Source organism: Alexandromys fortis, unplaced genomic scaffold, assembly GCF_014885135.2.
Source record: "Alexandromys fortis isolate MF-2015 unplaced genomic scaffold, M_Fortis_MF-2015_v1.1 scaffold_3, whole genome shotgun sequence".
Taxonomy (NCBI): domain Eukaryota; kingdom Metazoa; phylum Chordata; class Mammalia; order Rodentia; family Cricetidae; genus Alexandromys; species Alexandromys fortis.
In genome coordinates, this window is record NW_026067909.1 from 20,516,655 (window position 1) to 20,539,739 (window position 23,085).

The window sequence follows — 23,085 nt, forward strand, 5'->3', positions numbered from 1 at the left end:
AGTACTCTCCTATGATCTCAACACTTGGGACACAGAGGCAGGAAGATCAGGAGTTGAGGGTCAGCTTTCACTACAGATGGAGTTCAATGCCAGCCTGAGCTACTTGAGACCTTGTCTTAAAAATAAGCAAAGAGATGGGATTCGAACTGACCTCCCTTCCTCTAACTACACTTGTCCTGTCTATCCATGCTCTTGTCAAAGGGAAAACTGGAATTGTGGTCATGTCAGTTCTCAACTTACCATCCTTTAGTGGGTCATCGCTGCCTTGACTATAATCTGGTTCCTTAGTGGGCTGTGTGCTTTCTCCTGACGGGCAGATCTCTGTCATTAAGATTAGAGTCAGGATAGACCTCAGGTATCAGGCATTTTGCCTCTTCCCTTCAGGCATTTACACACACTGCTCTTTATGCTTGAACTATGTTTATTTGTCCACCAGCCTATGGCACTTTGCTGTGACTACAGCTCTTTGTTGAGGATTTTGCTGTAGTGACTCTTTAATAAACCTCTAGAGTATCTATCAGGGTAAAATATTGATCGCCTGTGCTCCAGGAAGCTCCATAGTTTGTGTCTGGCAGTGTTCTGCTTGCTTATTCATTCTACAAGTATTTTCTGAGTATCTCTGATTTGCCCTATGCAGTGCAAGTGTGCGTCTTGGACAGATGTTTGGCTTATAGAAAGCAATCCCAAACTAACGTTAATTTGAATCAGGAGTCAGCAAACTAAGGCCCTGGGGCCAAATTTGGCTGCCATCTAAACAGCCATAAGCCAAGAATTATTTTTATTTTTTCATTAAGTGGTTGGGGAAGAAATCTAAAGGAATGTAATAATTCATGAGGTTACTGTCCACAAATCAAGCTTTGTGGGACGGAGATACTCATTCATTCCTTTCTTTTGTAGCTGCTGTCTTGCTGTAGCAGCAGTATTGAGTGACACGACAGAGACCACCTGGTCCTGAAGGCTTAAATGTTTACTGTGTAGCTCTTTACAGAGGAAACAAAAACAAAGCAAACAGAAAACAGGCACCTGCCTTAAACAAATGTTAGCTTAACATTCTTATTTTGAAATCCAAAAGTAGGTTGTCCAGAGCTGATACCACCACTGTCAGTACCAAGTTTCCTTCTGTTTTGTGGCTCTCTAATGATTAAGTGCTGTAATTCATAGATCTGTAATGGCTCCTTGAGCCGTCGGAGGACACTTTGCAGTCAGCTAGAGGATGGAAAAGTAAGAGCAGGCTGTGCCTTTTAAAGGTACTTCCTGGAAATTGCACAATCCATTAATCTCTTGAATCTCTGTGGCCACAACTTACTTATCTGACCATAGCTACCTAGAGAAAAGTCTAGAAATAAAGACAGGGTGTGGGAGCTGCATGCTCTGTCCATAACCTGGTACTTAGAAGCAGAAATAAAATACTTCCTCAGCCTCTTGGTACATAGGCACCACGTCTTCATAGACGGTTTGTTTCTCATAACTAGGAACTGTATTGTTGCTATGTATGTCCTTGATGCTCAGCATACTGCCTGACATTGACATTCAGCAAATACTAAAGTAATTAATTGAGCCTCAAAAAACAAATAGATTTTTATACATGTGTGTAAGGTTTAGTCTTTAAAAGACTAAATCTGAAGGTGAGAATGTAGCTCAGTGATAAGATTGCTTGCCTAGGATGTTTAAGGCCCTACATTCCATCTCTAGTACTACAAAATAATAACATTGATGATGATGGGATAGTAATAGTGTAGTAATAGTCAGGCGGTGGTGGTGCACGCCTTTAATCGCAGCATTCAGGAGGCAAAGGCAGGTGGATCTATGTGAGTTTGAGGGCAGCCTGGTCTACAAAGGAAATTCCAAGATAGCCAGAGCTGTTACACAGAGAAACTCTGTCTCAAAAAAAAAAAAAAAAAAAAGAAAGAAAGAAAGAAAGAAAGAAAGAGAAGAAGAAAGGAACGGAAAGGAAAAAAATAGTGGTAGTAAAATAAAATGAAAGTTGACTTACAAGAAAAGGATTTTATTTATTTATTTTTTTCTGAGACAGGGTTTCTCTGTAGCTTTGGAGCCTATCTTGGAACTAGCCCTTGTAGACCAGGCTGGCCTCAAACTCACAGAGATCCACCTACCTCTGCCTCCCGAGTGCTGGGATTAAAGGCATGCATCACCGCCACCACCACCCAGCTAAGAAAAGGATCTTAATGAACTTATAGTAGAGAAACCTCCAAAACACTGGTGTTTGGAAAACCTAAATAAAGGAGGACCACTTGCTTGAGCATTGAGCACCTTACAGGAATTAGTAGGCAGGTGGACTGGAAAGGCAGGCCGTCATTCTCGGGGTGTAGATTCTGTTTCTAAAGAGCTTCTGGGGTAGGTGACCTGTATCTTCTTTCCTTATTGATATCGCCATTAGGAATGTGCAATCCTCTACCCTCCAGACAAGTCATCTTTTCAGACAGCATTTTATCACAAGAGAGCTGGGGTCAGCTGGTTCTGTTCCTGTTCTCTCTCTCTCTCTCTCTCTCTCTCTCTCTCTCTCTCTCTCTCTCTCTCTCTCTTTCTCTCTCTCTCTCTCTAAATTATTTATATTTTGTGTGGGCTGCGCATGGGGGGCAGAAGAGAACCTCACCTGGCAATGTCATACTGAGATGGTCTCTCACTGGGCTTGAAGCTCCCCATTTCAGCTAGACTGAACAGCCACTGAACTCTTGGGAAGTGCCAGTCTCTACATGTGGGCTCTCCCTACCCCCAGTGCTGGGGTTACAAGCTCATGCAGCCATGATGCCTAGCTTTTTTTAAAAAATGTAGGTAGTAGTAGGTAGTAGAGATTTGAACTCAGGTCCTCATGCTGGCAGAGTAAGAGCTCCTACCCGCTAAGCTCAGCCCCTAAAGCAAAATATACTTGTTTGTTTTTGTTTTTTGATACATGGGTCTGTGTTATATAGTTCTGGCTGTTCTGGAACTCTTTATGTAGGCCAGACTGGCCTCAGGCTCACAGAGATCCACCTGCTGTCTTTTCTTTCATGCACATGGCCAGGTAAAAGGCATGTGCCACCATGCCTGGTCTTTCAACAAATTTTAAATTAGCAAAATTATTTAAAATTTCAGAGTTACCTTAGAAATTAACTTATTTTTATTTATTTATTTATTTATTTTGTTTGTTTGTTTGTTTGGTTTTTCGAGACAGGGTTTCTCTGTGGCTTTGGAGCCTGTCCTGGAACTAGCTCTGTAGACCAGGCTGGTCTCGAACTCACAGTGATCCGCCTGCCTCTGCCTCCTGAGTGCTGGGATTAAAGGTTAACTTATTTTCTTGAGGGAGAAGCAGTGTGAGCAGTGTCTGTTGTTCACTTCCCCACCATGTGGGAAGCACAGGCTTTGGCACACATGGCACTCGGATAATATTGTCTAATGGATAGCGCACATTTCCCCTAGCTGAAATGCATCATCTGGCGATTGACTGCTATAAGTTGGCTGTCAGATTTGAAGAGTGAGAGCATGTCCTGCTTCCTCTCCACTCCAGCAGCAACAGTCCATGTCTAGAGCACTGTCCAGCCTCAGAAGTCAGTTCCTGACCAAGCCTCAGCCAGCGTCTAGTCCAGGGGAGAAGCTGACTTCGGCAGTGCAATCATTTCTGTGGTCAAGGCACTCCTGTACTTTTATAATCTTATCTCTCCTTTGCTTCTCCCCCAGATTGTTCCATATCTAACTTACTCTCTAGGTACTCAATTAATTCCCTCGTTTACTGTCTGATGGGGTCTCCTGTGGGCAGTAACTTACGGCTGTTGTCGAGTCTGCAGTGCTGCCTAGAAGCAGCATGGTTTCCATCTCAGAGGGCAGTGACTCCTGCCACTCCCTGACATAGGTGTTAACAGAGGAGAGTGGGTCACCTGGAGTCTAATCGGAGGGCTACAACTTCTTTTGTCTTCCTGTTGCTTTATCACCACAGCATCTCAGCATCTCCAGCTGTCTCCTGTGAATGGCAGGGAAAAGGCTTTAAATCTGTTCTCTTCCTTACAGGTAAACTTTAATGAGCCCTTGTCCATGCTTCAGCGCCTTACTGAAGATCTGGAATACCATGAGCTATTAGACCGAGCTGCAAAATGTGAGAACTCTCTAGAACAGCTCTGCTATGTTGCAGCCTTCACCGTTTCCTCCTATTCCACTACTGTCTTCCGAACCAGCAAGCCATTCAACCCTCTCCTTGGGGAGACCTTCGAACTGGACCGACTAGAGGAGAATGGTTATCGATCCCTCTGTGAGCAGGTAAAGAGCCCAGATCTGTAACACTTTTCCTTTCTTATGACTGGGTAGGTTTTGAGAAGCCAGTCTCAGAAAGCCCATTCTGTCTTCTTTTTCATTAGGATTCAACACACTAGGCCTGTCGTTTACCACTGTTGTGGATGTAAAAATATAAAGGGAGACTCTTGAGTGTTTATTGCCAATTAATGAGCCATGTCTTTCTCTTCTCCAGTCTTTTCTTAATTCAAACCTGATTTCTTCAAGGTGAGTCATCATCCCCCTGCTGCTGCACACCATGCTGAATCCAAAAATGGCTGGACATTGCGTCAGGAAATCAAAATCACCAGCAAGTTTCGAGGCAAATACCTCTCCATTATGCCCCTCGGTAAGGCCACCATGTTTGTTCCGGTGAAATGTTGAAATAGGAGCGGCAGGGCTGCGTCCCCGGCACCCGGCCGCCCGCATGGCTAGCTTATGCCCAGAAATAATTACACGGAAACTGTATTCTTTCAAACACTGCCTGGCCCAGCTAGGTCCAGTTTCTTATTGGCTAGCTCTTACATATTGTTCTAACCCATTTCTAATATTCTGTGTAGCCCATGAGCTGGCTTACCAGAGAGGATCTTAACCTGCATCTGTCTGGAGCAGGAGCATCATGGCGACTCCTCTACTAAGCTTCCTTTTCCCAGAATTCTCTTCTGTCTACTCCGCCTACCTAATTTTCTGTCCTATGAGGGCCGAGGCAGTTTCTTTATTATTACAAGACCCACCTCCATCAGTGAAAGGTATTCTGGCATGATGGAGGAGGCTACTGTTTCAGGCATCAAGAGATGGAACTCTGATTCAGGCACCAGCATCACTAGCTAGTTACCATTTAACTCCCCAGCTTTCAAATGCGTAAGGAGGCCAGGCACCCTTTTAAGACCCATCCTGCCATATCTTTGCCTCTTTAGTTTATTTACTTTTTGTCTCTAAGTACTACTTTAGGATTCTAGCATGCCTTTAAGACATCGTTTCAATGGTGTTTTCCCATTACTCTAGTTCTGTCTGTACATAGAACAGTTAGGGTTATGAGATTAGGTTTCTTGGCTAGTCTCTCTCTCTCTCACAGTCTTTACTCCTCTGCTTGATGGATTAGGTGTCATTTATGTAATGATTGAATCCTGGATAAAATGAAACTTTATTTTATTGAATTACAAGCTATTTTTTGTGTTGGGATCAAAAAGATGAAGCCTGGGAGTAGGAGTCCTGACCTGTAGAGTTGGAAGCACACCAGAACTTTACAGCTGCTGCCATTCCTCATTCCGCACTGATTTTCTTCTGTGTGTGAGAGAGAGAGACAGAGACAGAGAGAGAGAGACAGAGAGAGAAGTCTTTTAAGGTTTATTTTTTTTTCTGGGCATGGTGGTACATGCTTTTAATCCCAAAAGGAGGCAGAATTAGGTGAATCTGAGTTCAAGGCCAGTTTGGTCCACAAAGCAAGTTCTAGGTAAACCAGGGCTATTACACAGAGAAACCCTGTTAAGATTTATTTTTGCTAGTTTTAATGTGTGTGTGTGTGTGTGTGTGTGTGTGTGTGTGTGTGTGTGTGTGTGTGAGTTTGCATGTGAATGTGTACATTTGTGTTCAGTGTAGTTCCCACAGAAGCCAGAGTCATCAGATGTCCTGGAACTGGTGTTACAGTTGTGTACCACCAGATGTTTGTACCTTGGCTCCTCTGCAAGAACATTTAACAACAGAGCCATTTCTCCACCCCCTGCAAAGTGTTCTTTTATACTTCATAATCTCATCACATAATTTTATTTTGTTTACTTATACAGATATTTTATAAGAAAAAGTTATATACTGTCTTTAATATATAGCTGGATTTACTGGTCTTAGTTTCTTTTTTTTTTTTGGTTTGTTTTGCTTTTTAAGACAAGGTTTCTCTGTGTAACAGTTTTGGCTGTCCTGGAGCTCACTTTGTAGACCAGGATCGAATTCACTGAGACCCGCCTGCCTCTACCTCCCAAGTGCTGGGATTAAAGGTGCGCGATACCACCGCCTGACTCTCTTAGTTTCTTAATGTGGAGTAAAGCTATTGACTAGTGTGTCCTTTCATAATTTTTAGAAGATCGATTATTTCAGTTTTATTGATCTGGGAATGATTCTTGAATTCTTGCTTATGTAGGATAGTTTTACTGGATATAGAATTCTTCCTTTGATAGTCTTCTCAACATCTTGACTTTGTTATTCTACTGTTTTTTTTTTTTTGGCTTTTGTATGCTTTCCCCCCCTCAAATATTTCATTGTAATTATATACTTTATATGTGTGTGTGTGTGTGTATACACACACATATATAAGCATTTCATACATGTTAAGTGTGTAGTTAAGTGCTATTTACTACATCCATAATGGTATATGAACACTGTTAATGATCTGACTCCAAGATACTTTATTTTGTTCAGCTGAAACTGCACCCAGACTGCTCATTTGGCCTTCCTCCAGACTCAGAAAACCAATGTTCTACTTTTTGTCTGTACAATTTTCACAGATCTGTGATTTAAAAGTATTTGTCTTTTTTTTTTTTGATTTTCAAGATTTGTCTTTTTTGACAGGTTTATTTCATCTCAGGGTCTTTTTCTTCTATGTTCAATGTTAGGATTTCTCTTTTTATGCTAACTATTTCTATTACATTGCACATGTACACACGTTTTTTTTTTTAATCTGTCCACCTGTTGATGGTTATAGGTTGCTTCCATGTTTTAACTATTGCATATAAATTCTGTGAAGTTGAGTGTAAATATCTCTTAGAGTCGTTGCTTTCTATTCTTTTAAGTATATAGCAGTAGTGGAATTGCTGGATCACATGGTAATTCTTTTTAATGTTTTGAGACATTCCACAGTTTCCATCATTTTATGTGACTCTACCATTGTATATCCCTCCAGACGGTGTGCCAAGGCTGCAGTTATCTCACGTCCTTGTTGTCCATTCATTCATTCCTCGTGTGCTTTTCAATGATTTGTGTTTACTTTAGAGTAGTTTATGTAAGTCCTTTCCCAGTTGTTTTTAGGATTTTTGTTGTTGTTTGAGATTTTGTAGCTGTGGCTGTCTGAATCTCAAAATGTCAGTTGGGCTGGCCTCGAACTTACTGAGATGCACTGCCTCTGGAGTGCTGGGATCAGTGGTGTGCACCACCATACCTGGGCCTTTTTGGCAGTTTTTGTTATTTTGTTTTTTGAGACAAGGTCTTATTGGTATGGAACTCAGAGACCTCCCTGCCTCTGTCTTCTGAGTGCTGGAATTAAAATTGTGTGCCACCACACTCCTTGCCAGATTTTAAATTGAGTTTTGTTGAGTGTTAGGAGTTTTATATATGGTCTGGATATCATTCCCTTATCAAAAAAAAAAAAAAATTGGATTTACAAACCAGGCAGGGGTGGCACATGCTTTTTTTAATCCCAGCACTCAGAAGGTGCATGCAGATTTCTGAATTCAAGACCATCCTGTTCTACACAAAGAAACCCTGTATCAAAGAAAACAAACAAACAAAAAGGATTTACAAATGTTTTCTTCCATTTGTAAGTTGCCTTTTTACTCCTTTGTATTGTATTGCCCTTTGATGTACAAAATTTTTAATTTTCAAAAAAAGACCATTTTCTCTTATTTTCTTTTTGTTTTTGTTTTTGTTGTTGCTTATACTTTTGGTGTCTCATCCCAAATGTCATTACTGCTTGGTGATGGTGGCACTTACCTTTAGTCCCAGCACTAGGGAGGCAGAGGCAGAAGTTCTGAGTTCCAAGACAGCTAGGTCTACACAGAGAAACTCTGTCTTGAAAAACCAAAGAAGAAGAAAAAAGTCATTATTAAACTAACATCTTGAAACTTTTGCCTTCGATTTCGAGTGTCCCTATTTCCTCACTCCAGCCTACCCCACTTACCACCCAAGACAGGGTTTCTCTGTGTAGTCCCGACTGTCTTGGAACTTACTCTGTAGACCAGGATGGCCTTTAACTCAGAGATTTACCTGCCTCTGCCTCCTGACTGCTGGGATTAAAGGCTTGGGCCACCACTGCCTGACCTCTTTTGAGTTTTATATAGTTTGAGGTGTAATATTTGACATTTGGAAAAAAAATTGATGTTTGGGATTAATGTTTGTGTATACTATTTTGCAAAGGTCCAGCTCCATTTTGCATGTAAATAAAAGACTGTCCTTTTCCTATTTAATGATCTTGGCACGCTTGTCAGAAATCATTTGAGAGTGTATGTAAGGTCTTATCTGTGGGCTTTCTGATCATAACTTGTTTGTCTTTATGCCAGTACTACATTGTTTTGGTTAGTATGCATTGGTTTGTTTGTGATTTTTTTTGTTTGTTTTTAATTTTGGTTTGGTTTGGTTTTTTGAGACAGAGATTCTTTATGTAACAGTCCTGGCTGTCCTGGAACTCACTCTGTAGACCAGGCCGGTCTTGAACTCTGAGATCCACTTGCCTCTGCCTCCTGAGTGCTGTGATTAAAGGTGTGCGACACTGCTGCCCGGTTTACTATGGTTTTTAATAAGCTTGAAATCAGAAAGTGTGAATCTTCCAGTTTTGTTCATTTTCAAAATTGTTTTAGCTGATTAAATTCCCTTGTAATTCAATGTAAAATCTTGTTTCTTTAAAATATCTTTTTATTATGTGTATATATGTATATCTGTGTGTGTGTGTATGCCTTGAGTGTTCAGATGCCTCTGGAGACAAGAAGGCAGTTGTGAGAACCTGACATGAGTGCTGGGAACAGAACTCAGGTCCTTTGCAAGAACAGAAAGTGCTCTTAACTACACACAAACACACATACACACACATACACATTTTGAGTTCTCAGATACCTCTGCTCCTGCTACGGATTTTAATTTAGTATCATTTGGGAAGCTATACCTGCTAAGTACTTATTACATTACAAGCACCTTGGTGAGCAAATAAAATGTTTACTGCTGACCAGGATGTGCTTTCCCAAGTCTGTAGATGATAAAACTGGCCAAAAGAAATTAAAATATTTATTATAAGTGCAGTTCTGACATTTAACTACCCACAGTATTTACAGTCTCAGTACATTAAGAGCACAGTCCCCAAAATGTCCTTGCTTCTGATATAAGCCACAAATTTTGGTGTGCAAAGTTTTCCATACTTTGGATCAACAAGCTATAAATTTATGGGATACCCAAGTTCCCTTAGGTTTGACAATTGAAAAAAAAATTTCTAGATTTATTTATTTTATGTGTGTGTGTGTGTGTGTGTTGCCTGCACATGTGTTTGTGTACTGTGTGTGTGCCTGGTGTCCTCAGAGATCAGAAGAGAATGTCAGACAGATCCTCTAGAATTAGAGTTATGGATGGTTGTAAGTCATTAAAGTCATTATGTAGCTTTTGGGAACCAAACTGTGTCCTCTGCAAAGGCAAAAGTGCTCTTAACCACTGAGCCATCTCTCCAGCGTCATTAGTTTTGAAAACTTACTGGAATGCCTTGTGGAACTCAGGAGAGTGGTGCACATATAGTGATGTCCTTCTGTCTACAAACCAGGGTTAGCTGAATGAAAGAGACTTGGAAGCTAAAGCAAGGAGGGTTCTGCATACAGCACTTCCATGACCTTCCCCAAAGGAATCAGGATGTGTTATTCTTGAATTTTGGACTCCAGAGGGTGTTTTGGTTTTGGGCGGGGTTCATAATGTGAACTTAATTAATTGAAATCCGTAAAATTTAATTCAACATCTGTCTTTCCTTCTTGAAGGTTAGTAAGTATGATGATAATGGGTTACTCAAAGCCCCAACTTGGGCCAGCACACGGTTGACTTTCTGACCTGTCTTGCTCTCATCCTGAATTATGTCATTAGCATTAACTGTCAGTGATCCACCGAGTTACCTCGGCAGCGTGAACTATCAAACCCACCGAAGATAATCGCTCTTGAGAGATGTCAGCAGTCAAAAGATTCTCCTAGTACCAGAGCAAACCTAGACAAATTATTATGTAGGAGTGAAAAACCAGGACCACATCCAGTTCCAGTTCTGAAGCTCTCCTCTCTCTATTTCTCCACTCTTAATATTAAGACCCATAGATAAGTAGTTTGCTTACAGTCCCCCAACTGATTACTAATCCTGACTGCCCATACTTGTTCCTTTCACAGTGTTTGTTTTTTCCCCATGATGGGACACATTTGCCTTTTTTCTGTAAATTTTGAAATTTGTATTCTACAACTCCCTAGCTAAAGTGCACCAGTTGTTATCTGACATCACCTAATCATTTTATTCCTATACTTAAAATCAGATAAACAAAAGTAAACCAGTACAACATTTAAGAAAGTTATGCTTTTCTTTCTTTATTTATTTACTTGCTGTTTTCTTTTTAAAGTAAGAAATGTTAAAAGGAAATTAATCTTATTTCTAGTGTGCATGGTGCTGTTTTTCTGATACCTGGCTGTACACTTTTGCTTCTAGGTACCATCCATTGTATTTTCCATGCAACTGGGCACCATTACACCTGGAAAAAAGTTACCACAACAGTACACAACATTATTGTGGGCAAGTTGTGGATAGATCAGGTGAGCAAAGGTACCCAAAGTGTCTCTGAACTTCAGAGTACCTCTTCAGGTAATCTTTGTTGTATTTAGGATCCAGTAGCTAGTCCCAGACTGTTTTTACTGGATCTCTTAAAGGATATTCTCTCAGGCAGTAGTCCTACCTCTGTAAAATTCTATCTACAAATTATTGTTTATGAATGACCAAATTATACATTCCGTTAGTGACTCCTAGGACTCTGTTGGGCAATATAAAGGAATGCGAGACAGAGTTACATAGCCCCGGCTCTTAATGAATTTGCAGTGTCCTAGGCACTAGCGTTACAAAGTCAGAGAAGGCCCTGCAGGAATTAGTGTGCCGTTGAAGAAATATGGCGTGTATACGCTGCAAGTATAATAGAATTGCCTAATACAGGAGACATGCTAAGAGTCTGTGTAGTTAAGTGTTAGCTTTGGGGTAAGACTGTTCTAGCTCAGCCAGAAAAGAGACTATATTATCTTCTGAGGAGGGTTTATGGTTGATGTGGAATTACGCTGAGTATCTGAGGGCTAGAAAGGAGTGAAAAAAAATCAAACAAATGGAGTCTATAGGAAGATCTGTAGAATTTTGAAATTGTAATTTGTGTTAAGCACAGGAATTCTAGAAGAGTCCTAGTGAGGGACTTCTTCAGAAGGGTGGATTACCACATGTGCATTTCAGCTTGTGTACTGAAGGCCAAGTCATGTTACCAACATGTGACACACAAACAGTCTGACCTTAATTTCAACCTGAATACAATGATTACAGAGGGTTTCCACAGTGCCCCAGGTCTTTAAACAAGGGAGCGCTCACATGTAAAATTTATGTCAGTCTTCATAAAACTAACCCATGATTCTTTTCTCTTTATAGTCTGGTGAGATTGACATCGTAAATCACAAGACAGGAGACAAGTGTAATCTTAAATTTGTTCCTTATAGCTACTTCTCTCGGGATGTAGCAAGAAAGGTAAGAGAGGCTGAAATGTAAGTATTTTTCATTTAGTGTGTATCCTTTAGAAGGGCTGGTGAGTGTGTGTTTGTAGTGAGGTAGGTAGGTAGGTAGAAAGACATGTATCCTATATATGGGTGTCAGAAAAGTAGACATAAAGAAGATGGAAAGAAGCTAGGTGGTGGCGTACACCTTTAATCCCAGCACTCGAGAGGCAGAGGCAGGCAGATCTCTGTGAGTTCGAGACCAGCCTGATCTACAAGCACTAGTTCCAGGATGGGCTCCGAAAACTACAGAGAAACCATGTCTCAAACCCCCACTCCCCCAAAGATCAAAAGGGACAAATGCATTATTGAACCACTTTCTTCTGAACAACAAAGATGAAGTAAAAAAAAAAAACAAGTTCAGGGTCTGGAGAGAGAGGTGCTCAGTGGTTAGGAGCACTTACTGGTTTTCCAGAGGACTTGAGTTGAATTCCCAGCACCCATATCAGGTAGTTTACATGCTTATAATTTCAGCTCCAGGGGATCTGACACCTTCAGATCTCAAAATGCACCTGCATACATGTGGCTTTCACAGGCACACACACATCTAAATAAAAATGAGCTTATTTAAAAAATAGAGACAAGACAAGACAGCACAGTCATAGAGTGGTTGTGGAGCATGGAGGAAAGTAAGACGGTGCAGACAGAACCACTGTGACTCGCAGAGGAGAGGTGTCTGTTACTACCACAGGCGGGTCCTGCCACAGATTCAGAGTGTCATGTGGGAATGAAGACTAACCAGGAGGTGGTGCATGCCTTTAATTCCAGCACTTGGGAAGCAGAAGACAGCCTGGTCTACAGAGTGAGTTCCAGGACAGCCAGGATTACACAAAGAAACTGTTTAAAAAATGGGGGAAAAATGAAGACTAGTTGAGGATTCAAATGGGTTTGTGGATCTGTGTAATTTCTAGAGTAACTTTGTCAGGTACTTTTCCTTCTTACGTCCTTACATCAGAAATTCCTGTGTAATAAGAATTCATGGCTGTGTTATAATAATTGGGTTAACTAGGATTTACCCTAAGACTTTTTCGTGTAGGTGACGGGAGAAGTGACGGACCCATCAGGAAAAGTTCACTTTGCCCTCCTGGGGACATGGGATGAGAAAATGGATTGTTTCAAAGTTCAGCCAGCCTCTGGGGAAAATGGGGGTGATGGTCGACAGAGAGGCCATGAAGCAGAAGAAAGTAGAGTTATGCTGTGGAAAAGGAATCCTTTACCGTGAGTATCGCATGCAAGCCTCCTGGGGGCTTTGCCTATAACTCTGGGGCAGTATAAAGGTGTTCTGCCTGCTTTCTTGTGGTTGTCTGTGGAACTGTCCAGGGAGATCAGAACCTGTGCAGAGATTACTAGAGATTGTACACATGATAGGAGTTGAAGCATGATTTCTTCCAAGAATCTACCTCACCACACATATACCAAATTGTAGTTCTTCTTTCTTAAGATCCACTCAAAACAATCTCTTTATAATTTAGTGTTCTGTTTTTGAGACAATGTCTGGTCTCACTGTACAGCTCAGGCTCTTTGAAGTCCTGATCTGGTCCTCTACCTCCCAAGAGCTGGGTTACAGGCTTTCACCACCATGCCCTGCATTCTCACAGCAATTCAGAGCAGCCAAGGAAGAAAGGTGCTTTCTGCCTGCTAACAGTTTCCCCACAGACCCCAGGAGCTAACACACAGAGCTTTGGAGACAAATGCTGGCCGTTTGTTTGTCTCTTGTTATCATCATATATTATGTCTACAGAAATAGCCAGATCATCCCAGAAAGAGGTCTGAAGGGAAGCAAAGGAAATAGAAATGAGGCAATTTTGAAGATTTTATTCTTCCTGATGAATATAGATAATTCTGAGTGCAGATGCTGCAGTAACTGTTGGATGAAGTAATGCTTGGGAAGGTGGGAGCGGTATAGTTTGGCTCTCTCATTTGGAGTTACCTGATAAGACTTTGGAGTTTTTCCATGTGTGGGACACTTAGATACAGGCAGTGTTCCAAGCTGTTGCTCCTTGGATTGAATTGAAGCTCTAGAGCTGCCTTTCCTTTGTCTTGTTTGTTCTTAGGAAGAATGCAGAAAACATGTACTACTTCTCAGAGCTCGCCCTCACTCTCAATGCCTGGGAAGGTGGCACTGCGCCCACAGACAGCCGGTTGAGGCCTGACCAGAGACTGATGGAAAATGGGCGCTGGGATGAAGCAAATGCTGAGAAGCAGCGCCTAGAGGAAAAACAGAGACTCTCCAGGAAAAAGAGAGAAGCAGAAGCTGTGAAAGCCACAGAAGATGGTAACAACCCTGTCCCCTGCTCTGATTTCTTGTGCATGGCAAGTGCCAGCTCTAAACTTGATTTTCATTTTCTTCCCTTTTAGGCACACCATATGACCCCTATAAGGCACTGTGGTTTGAGCGGAAGAAGGACCCTGTCACCAAGGAGCTAACTCACATTTATAGGGGTGAATACTGGGAATGTAAGGAAAAGCAGGACTGGGGTTCTTGCCCAGACATTTTCTGAAGTGGCTGTAACTCAAAGGAAGAGGGTCGATCGGAGAAGACGGCAGAGGATGTGCAGGAAGGCTGGCAGTTGGGACTCTTACCAAGTGCTTTCCTCAAATTTGTCTGTCTTAACCAATCACTTTTTCCAAATCAATCACCAGAAGCAGACACCCATGGTGGTGATTGGCTGGTTGCCTTAGCTGATTGACGCTGAAATCGACGTAGTAGAAACTCATGTTTGTAAGGGAGCAGTTTAGTGGCTGAAAGTTAGTGTTACTCTACATCTGTAAAGGCAAGTAAGTGTCCGTGGTCTTCTCCCTCTGACCCAATATAAGATGACGTCATTTACCCTTCCCTTGTAGTGTCCTGCTCAGCCAAGATCTGCATAAGATTGTGATTCATGAGCATTTTGGTGCTGTTCAGAGCAAGAACTGATTTTAAAGTTCTGTAAAAAGAAACACATTAAGACTTAATCAGCAGAGGCATCTTGCACAGGTCTCATGTTAGGAAGTGTGTTCACACATGGGCTTGGTTTAATGTAGCGGCGTGTGTAAATAACTAAGGTTTGGGAGCATCTGCAGGAGAGATTGTTCTCCAGGGCTGGAATATTGAGTTACGTTCTTGGAGATTTTGTCTTCACTTGCATATACAACACCCCTCTGCTGTTTTCTTCTACTTTGACAACAACCAGAGGCCTCTTTTGATAGTTGATAAGAGGGCCACACTATTTTTATGAAGGGGTTTTATGGTCTTCCTCAGGTGGAGAACCTCTGAGAACACAGGCAGGGTGGAAGAAGACTGCTAGCCATTTGTACCTTCCCAGCCCCTCCCCATCCCGTCTTTCATTGCCTTTCTGGCTTTTCTCCTGGCACAGTACCAGTTTGGGTTTGTGCCACACTCTGGAGCTAAACATTGCCTGACCTTTCAGAATTTGAGAGAAGTTTCTCTGCAACAAACATTTTCATCATCTTGAAAGTCCCATGGAATGGAACCACCTCTGGAATAATGTGTTAAATCATCTGTATATTATATATATGTGTGTGTGTATGTGTGTGTGTGTGTGTATGTGTAGAGAAAAATCTAATTTTTTTTGTTTGTTTTCTACTTTCCCATGAAGAATCTTGATTTTTTTTTTTTTTATATACCACCTGTCTCCCTGGGACTCTCTTGGACATGTATTAATATGGGCCGATGTTCCTCTGCTTTCCACCTTTGAGGGGCACTGCAACCCCAAACATGTGGCGCTTACTGAACAGGGATGAGGAGGAGGGTTCGTGCCATGGTGATCCACTGCTGCCTCAGCTCTGCTTCCCTGACCACCTGGCTCTTGGAAAGGAAGTCCTAGTCTTTTTCCTGCCTCGGTTTCCTTCCTTAGGAGTATGGGTAGAAAGTCAGGAAGGTGATTTCCACCTTCCTTATGTCCCAGCCAGCTCAGGCTAAATCCCAAAAGTTTTCTTCCAAGGATGTGAGCTAAGAGCCCTTGTGCCCTTTGGGAACTGCCTGCTGGGCCCTGGCTTGCTTCCTTTAGTTTTTTCTGTATTAATTTTAGTTTCCTGTTCAGAAACATAACCCTTGTGCAACCCACCCTTGGTTGAGGGTCATAAATTGAGGTGCCTTCCTTATGTACTTTTTGTTAATATTTTTGTTTTTGTTCCTTAACTATTGAGCCTCAGCCATTGTGGGTCCGTGGGGAAAATACCATTCCAGAGGAAGCTATCCCTTCAGGAAATTGGATTTTACTGGGTAAATTAGTATTTTTAGTCATCCTCTGCATCCATGCTCTCCCTGCCTAGGTCAAATATGATCAAAGATTGAGCACTGGGGAATTTCCTCCTAAGAAGGCTTTTCCCAGCACAAGGGGTTACTCCAGGGAGGTCCATAAAATGGGCACCATCTCTGGAGCCTTTGAATAGAATGGAAATTTCCCAAGGAACCTTGTTGCTTTAGCCCCCTTCCCTCTATATCTGCACTACATTTCTAGCTTGATTCCCAGATCCCTGCTAACGGAAGAAGCCTAGAAGTCCTGAAGATGGAATAAAGTCACATGAAAGCAAAACAAGAAAATATATTTTCAGTTTTTTTGCCTTATTGCTTTTTTTCAAAAAAAAAAAAACGTACTAAATTAAATAATTTTTAAAAAGCTATATTGTCTGATTTGCTTCTACTCCTACTAGGTAGGAAATAGTGGTGAAGAGAGGGAGACCTGGCCAGTGGTGATGTGTTCTGTTTGGAAATGGTATGTGGGTGAGTGAGGGTGTGTGTGTGATATGTGCATTTCTGGTGACCACAGAAGCCAGAAGAATGTGTGGAAAGGTTGTGGACCACCATGTAGGATGTGGCAACCAAACTGAGGGCCTCTTGCAAGGAGCCGTCTCTCAAGTTCCTAGATTTCAATTCTTCAGTATCAGTCTAGGCCCATGAGCAGAATAGCCTTACCACCTTGCAGTGTGATCTTTGCCACTGTCTTAGCATAGGGAAACATAACTAATAGTTTTGATTCTGGGCCTTCTCCCCTCAGAAATGTAGGGATGAGGCTATAGCTTAGGGGGAGAGGGCTTACCTAGCATGGTCCTGCCTGGCCTGAATGTAATCCCAGCCCTGCCTGGGGGGGCAAGGGGATCTAGTAAAAGTTGAATTCTCGAAATTCTTAGCTTTTTGCTGTATGGGTTCAAACCCAGCCTTTGGGACCATATGCAGTTGTACTTTGTTTTAAAGACCTTCAAAATGAAGGGGCACACCTGTCTTCCAGCAGTCAGGAGGCTGGGGCTGATTTCCTGAGCCCAGGAACTCAAGTTTCAAACAAATAAAAGCCCAGGAATGCTGATGTAGGCAATCACATGGGAGACAGGAAGATTGCAAACTCCAGACCAACCAGAGACATAGGTCCTGCCTCAAAAGCAAAAAGACCTTTTACAAGCAGTGACATTTTACTTTTTCCTTTGCAAAATCCAGGCTCTGGAAGAGGACAGACATAGTAGGATATGGGCCTAGAAAGCCATGTCAGAGAGAATGCAGCAAAGCATCCGGGCCATGAGGAGCCCCAAGTCTAGAGTACTGAGAGCTGAGAGGAACTCATTCCTTGGTCACATAACTTTTAAGAGTTAGGATTGTTCTGACGGTGGATTAAAAAAAAAAGGGGGGACCCCGAAAACTAAATTTGTTCATGCACGCAGAGCTGATTGGTTAGTTAGGGTTGGAATTCAAAGCTGGGTGTGGCTATGACCTCTCTTAACCTAGGGGGATAACTGGCTTGGAAACGGTTCGACTCTCCTCACAACCTCTTCTGCCTGTGTGACACAGGCTGCTGCTGAAGTGCTCCGCTGTCTGCGCAGGCTCATAGGGCTAGTGCCATTTCTTTTAAGGCCCTGCCCCAAGGAACATCCTAGAAATTCAGCCTCCAGGATTCTGGATTTTTCAGATTCATATCAACAAAACTAGCTGTGTTGTTAGCAATTGTTTCTGTAACAGGTTCTTAGAGAAATCACTTAACCTGTTCAATTTGCCTGATTACTATTACAAGATTGAAGGTTAAATTGCTGTAAAGGTTTGTTGTTTTGTTTTCTGGCAAGGTGAAAACCCCTGCAGTAGTTACTAAGTATAACAATCCTGTGCTGAGATCTAGAGCACCGTTACATAATTTAATTCCAACATTAGGGGGCAATCAAACAGCCACAGCGTGTAACGATCCCTCTTTGATCTACTAATGTGATGGGATATGGATCTGAGAGTCATAGTCTATCCAACATGATTCAACATTACGGCTCAGCAAAAATTAAAACCATTGCACTCACGGACCTTTAAAGTCCCCCAAATTTAGGGCAATACAGACTTTCATCACAGAGATGGTTCACCATGCTGTTTTAGGTAAGTAAGAATGACTTTGGCGCTTATCATCTTCGTCTTTCCCAGCCTTCATTTCCACACAGTTGAAAAGCAGCAGAGGAAATCCATCATGTGGGAAGAGAAGAGAGGACACTGAGGAGAAAGACAACCACTGTTCCCCACTCCCACATTGAAGGAATTAGGAGCGAGTGCTGGAGGACTCACCAGCTCTGGAACAGCTGTGTACCGATAATGAGAGGACTAGAGAACGACTCACACCAGAACACTGCTGAACTTTACTCCAGTATCCTGGAGTTCTCCCCGCCAGGACCAAGTACTGTGCCAAGGTCAAGGTCCTCACTCCCTTATTAACCAGATCTCAAAGGAGGCTCATTCCTACAGCCAGTAGGAGAGAAAACAGAGAGAAAACAGCCTTGACATGATGACCTAGGCGCTTCTCTTCCCTTGTTTATAAAAAGTCATTGCATTCACATACACACAAAGTCCCACAACTTTGTTCAACCCATATGCATCAAGAATTTCCTCTACAGGGTCAGTAAAATAAATTTTTAAAAAGCGGTACAGAAAATCTTTGGATTTTGTTCATTAAAGATGTATACTTCAGCCAGTTGGTGGTGGTACACGCTTTTAATCCCAGCACTCGGGAGGCAGAGGCAGGCGGATCTCTGAGTTTGTGACCAGCTTGGTCTACAAGAGCTAGTTCCAGGACAGGCTCCAAAGCTATAGAGAAACCCTGTCTCGAAAAACCAAAAAAAAAAAAAAAAAATACATTTTATGAACATCTAAATTCCTAAATTCAGAACTTCCAGGTATGGTAGTGCACACCTGTGAATCCTAGCCGTTGGACATGGAGGGAGGAGGATAGCTCAAGTACATTCTTAACAACATGAGAGCCCGTCAAATAAGTAAATAATGAAGCATACAATTCGTCCTCACTCTTCCTTACCCACTGGAACCGTAGTCCCACTACCCTTTGAAACTGCTCTGGTTCCTTGTTCCTTCAGGAAAGGAGCTGAGTGGCCAAACGAGGGGCCTTTAAAGCAGAGAACCTAAAGAGTTTAAGGGCTATGGGTGTCGTTCTAGAGTGCCACTGAATATATCAAGACCTGGGGTTTGATCCCCGCACCAAGGTCAATTACTCAGAATCTCCCATAGATAACCTGTAGAGGTCATGGCCTCTGAGCTTGACCAGGTGATTTTCGAGGTTACTAAAAAACAAGTTCATTTTAGGAGATGGCTAGGAATGTTCTCAGCCATTCATTCACTCACCCTCATTCTCTCTCATTCTCTGTACGTTTACCCCAGTCTGTTATCTAAACGATTGGGAATACAAATAGCAAAAAAGAGATTAGGTAAACAGCCAATTGCAATCAAGTTTGGCCAGTGGTATGAGGCACTGTAGCCTGTAGGGAGTTGGGAGAAAGTGAATCGAGGCCTGTCAGAGAAGGCTTCTAAAACTAGAACTTAAGCCTTGAGTTGCAAAGTTAAGTAGGCTTTAGGGAAAGGGTTGTGTAAATGTGTTGCATAGACAAAGAGGAAGAGCAAGAGCAAGGTCCAAACAAGCATGCTGGCATTGACTATATGCATTGTTAGTTTACGGTCAAGAAATTTACTAGCCTTGGTGGCTACTTTGCTCAGCTCACTAGTTTCCATTCCCAGGAATTTTTTTTTTCCTTTTCTAATAAGCTGTCTCTATTTCTATACTTTGTCTAGCTTTTGTTTTGCTTTTGTTTGTTTTTTTTCCAGACAAAGTTTCTTTGTTTAACAACCCTAGCTGTCCCGGAACTCCACTTGGTAGACTGGGCTGGCCTCAAACTCACTGTGATCTACTTGCCTCTGCCTTCTGGGTGCTGGAATTAAAGACCGTGCTATCACCTCCTGTTTGTTTGCTTTTTGAGAAAGGGTTTCCTTGTGTAGCCCTGACTCTCCTGGAGCTCTCTATGTGACCTCAAACTCACAGATATCCTTTTGCTTCTGCCTCCTGAGTGCTGGGACTAAAGGCTTGTGCCACCACACCCTGCCTTCCAGGCCTAACTTTTCCCTTTACCTCTCCTGGTATTCTCACCTAGATTGTACTGTTTTTCTCTTAAACTCTAGAGAAATTGTCCTCAAGTTTAAAAAAAGAAAGAAAAAAAAAAAAGAAAAAAGAATACTAAACAAGGCGTTGGAGCTTATGCCCTCCTAGCCCAGAATGTTTCACGCGCTGTTAGAAGCAGCCTTGGCTTTTTTGTTTTTGGTTTTTGTTTCAGACAGGGTTTCTCTGTAGACCAGGCTGGTCTCGAACTCACAGAGATCCGCCTGCCTCTGCCTCCCGAGTGCCGGGATTAAAGGCGTGCACCACCTGGTGATTTTGTTTGTTAACTAATGAAAAGCAGGATATTGAGTTTCAGGTAGAAACCCATTTATGACTAAGACCAGTTAAGAGGCTGGAGAGGAATTCTAAGTGGGTGCACAGCCTGTGGAATGGCAGGTGACTAGAGAGCCAAGGGGGAAAGGGTTTGCAGTTCCCTGACCTGGGAAAGTTAAATGGAAGATCAGGTGTCCTGGCTAGTCTTAAGTCAACTTGACCCAAACTAGGGTCATCTGAAAGGAGGGAACCTCAGTTGAGAAAATGCCTCCATTTGGTCCTGTTGTAAGGCATTTTCTTAATTAGTGATTGAAAGGGTAGGACCAAGCCCATGGTGGGTGGTGGTCCTGGGTTCTATAAGAAAGCAGGTTGAGCAAGTCATGAGGAGCAAGCCAGTAAGCAGTACTCCTTCATCAGCTCCTGCCTCCAAGTTCCTTCCCTGTTTGAGTTCCTGTCCAACTTCCTTCAGTGGTGGAGTACAGTGTTGAAGTATAAGCCAGATAAACCTTTTCCTCCTCAACTTGCTTTAGTCATGATGTCTCATCCCAGAGATAGAAACCCCAGCTGAGACAGATGCTAACATGAATTTCAGGACTAGAGAAATGGCTCCGCGCTTATGAGTCTGCACTGCTCTTGCAGAGGACTTGAATCCTATCCCTAGCTCATCCCTGCCTAGACTCCAGCTCAGTGAATCTGATGCTCTCTGACCTCTAGAGGCACCTGTCCCAGCATGGACACACCCACCCTGAGCTATAAACATGTATACATAAAAAAATAATAATTTGTGACATTGCAACTCACACCTTTAATCTTAGCACTAGGAAGGCAAACACAGGAAGATCAGAAATTCAAGGTCATCCTTGAATGAGTTTAAAGCCAGCCTGATCTATATGGAATGAGTTCCAGGCCAGTTTGAACTCCAAAATAAAATAAAAGAAAGAAAGTGGGACTGAAGAGATGGCTTAGCAGTTAAGAACACTTGCTGCTCTTCCAGGGAACCTGGGTTCCGTTCCCAACACCTACATGGTAGCTCATGGCTGCCTGTAACTCCAGTTCCAGCGGATCTGGCACCCTCATACAGACATACACAGAGGCAAAGCACCAATACACAGAAGAGAAAAATTTGAAAAAAGTAAAGGACTTTGAAAGAGAAACAATTCATTTTGGGGTATGCTTTGTTGGAGGTACCTGTGGAGATATCAAAAAAACATTTTTTTTTTTTTTAGATAAGGTCTACTGTGGCCTAGACTACCCTCCAATTTTCTACATAGCCCTGGTTACCTTGACTATATAGCTAAGGATAACCTTGAGTTCCTGATCTTTCTTCCTCTACTTTCCAAATGCTAGGATTACAAACAGGCATGTACCCAGGTGACCTGGTGGGAGAAATAATTTTAAATATGGTTCTTCTATGTAATCTAAGAACTGATAAAGGGAGACTAAGAAAAACCAAACCACAGATTAAATCATTTGGCCAGTTCTAAAAACAAACACACACACACACACACACACACACACACAATTGGGTTAGGCTAATATATATGTAATGATTGTACTATATAATTAGTGTCATTATATCTAAAATATGACTATGAAGGAGTTGGTTTGCTCCAAATGCCAGATAATCACTTGGCCAGTGATTTAAGTCACCTTTGGTCTTGCATACATCAAGTCTATACAGCTGATAATGGCTCTCCATTGCCACACACCTCACTACTATAAGCCAGGCCTGTTTATGAACGCAGTCCTGGAGGTGAGGAATCACACCATAGAGCTGGATTCTTTGTTTAGGGTCTCATGAGATGGAAAGAGCTCTTGTCTGGAGACGAGTCACGGAAGATCCTTCCAGACGCATCCATCCTTGCTGGCATCCTTGAGTTTCTTGTTGCAGCAAAGAACTATCCTCCTTGTTGACTGTCAGCTAGGAGTCAGTCTCATCCCAGGGCCTATCTGCATTCCTTACCAGGTGGACTCCAGCTTCAAGCCAGGGAACTTTACACCCTTCTTGCTTGTTTAACTTCAGTCTCTTCTGTGTGTGGCCGAATGACCCTGTGTTGGGCAGACACCCTGTTGCTATGGCAGACAGACACCCTGTTGTTACAACAAACACCAGAGAGAAACAGTAAAGCAGAAAAGGGTTTCTTTTACTCCATGATTTCAGTCCCATGGGTCGCTAGTTCCTTGGCTTTGGGCCAGATGCAAGCCAGACCATCATTGCTAAAGGAATACGATGGAACAAGATAACCAGGAAAACAGGAAGGACCAGGGCTAAGAAATGCCCCTTATCCCCTACCCCAAGAGATCCATTTCTTCCACCTAGGCACAACTTCCTTAACTTCCCACTACCTAATGACCCATTTCAATATTGAATCTTTCAATTGCTTAAACCAGTGATTAGGTCAAAGTCCCCACAATCTCATCCCTTCTAGAAACAGCCTCATGGACTTCCTCAGAAGGGTGCTTACTAACCCTGTAGGCATCTTTCAATGGAAGCAATCTGACCATCAAGATAAGCATCCCAGAACCCTCTATGACTAATAGGTAATTGCATATTTTACAGTCAGATGTGCTATGTAGGCTAACGTAACCATAACAGGCAAACCCTATCGTATTAACGGTCCCATTGGTTATGTAGTTTGTTTTG

General features: G+C 42.3%; 1 protein-coding gene across 1 annotated transcript in view; it reads left to right on the forward strand.

Moving 5' to 3' along the window:
- The window catches only part of Osbp (oxysterol binding protein), a 30,913-nt gene extending 14,518 nt beyond the window's left edge, over positions 1–16,395 (forward strand). Inside the window, exons 8-14 of the mRNA XM_050137548.1 lie at positions 4,003–4,248; positions 4,489–4,609; positions 10,679–10,782; positions 11,648–11,743; positions 12,806–12,987; positions 13,824–14,044; positions 14,128–16,395. Of these exons, the coding sequence (XP_049993505.1) occupies positions 4,003–4,248; positions 4,489–4,609; positions 10,679–10,782; positions 11,648–11,743; positions 12,806–12,987; positions 13,824–14,044; positions 14,128–14,270 (1,113 nt within the window). The 3' untranslated portion in view covers positions 14,271–16,395. The remainder of the gene's footprint in view (positions 1–4,002; positions 4,249–4,488; positions 4,610–10,678; positions 10,783–11,647; positions 11,744–12,805; positions 12,988–13,823; positions 14,045–14,127) is intronic.
- The last annotated feature ends 6,690 nt before the right edge of the window (positions 16,396–23,085 follow it).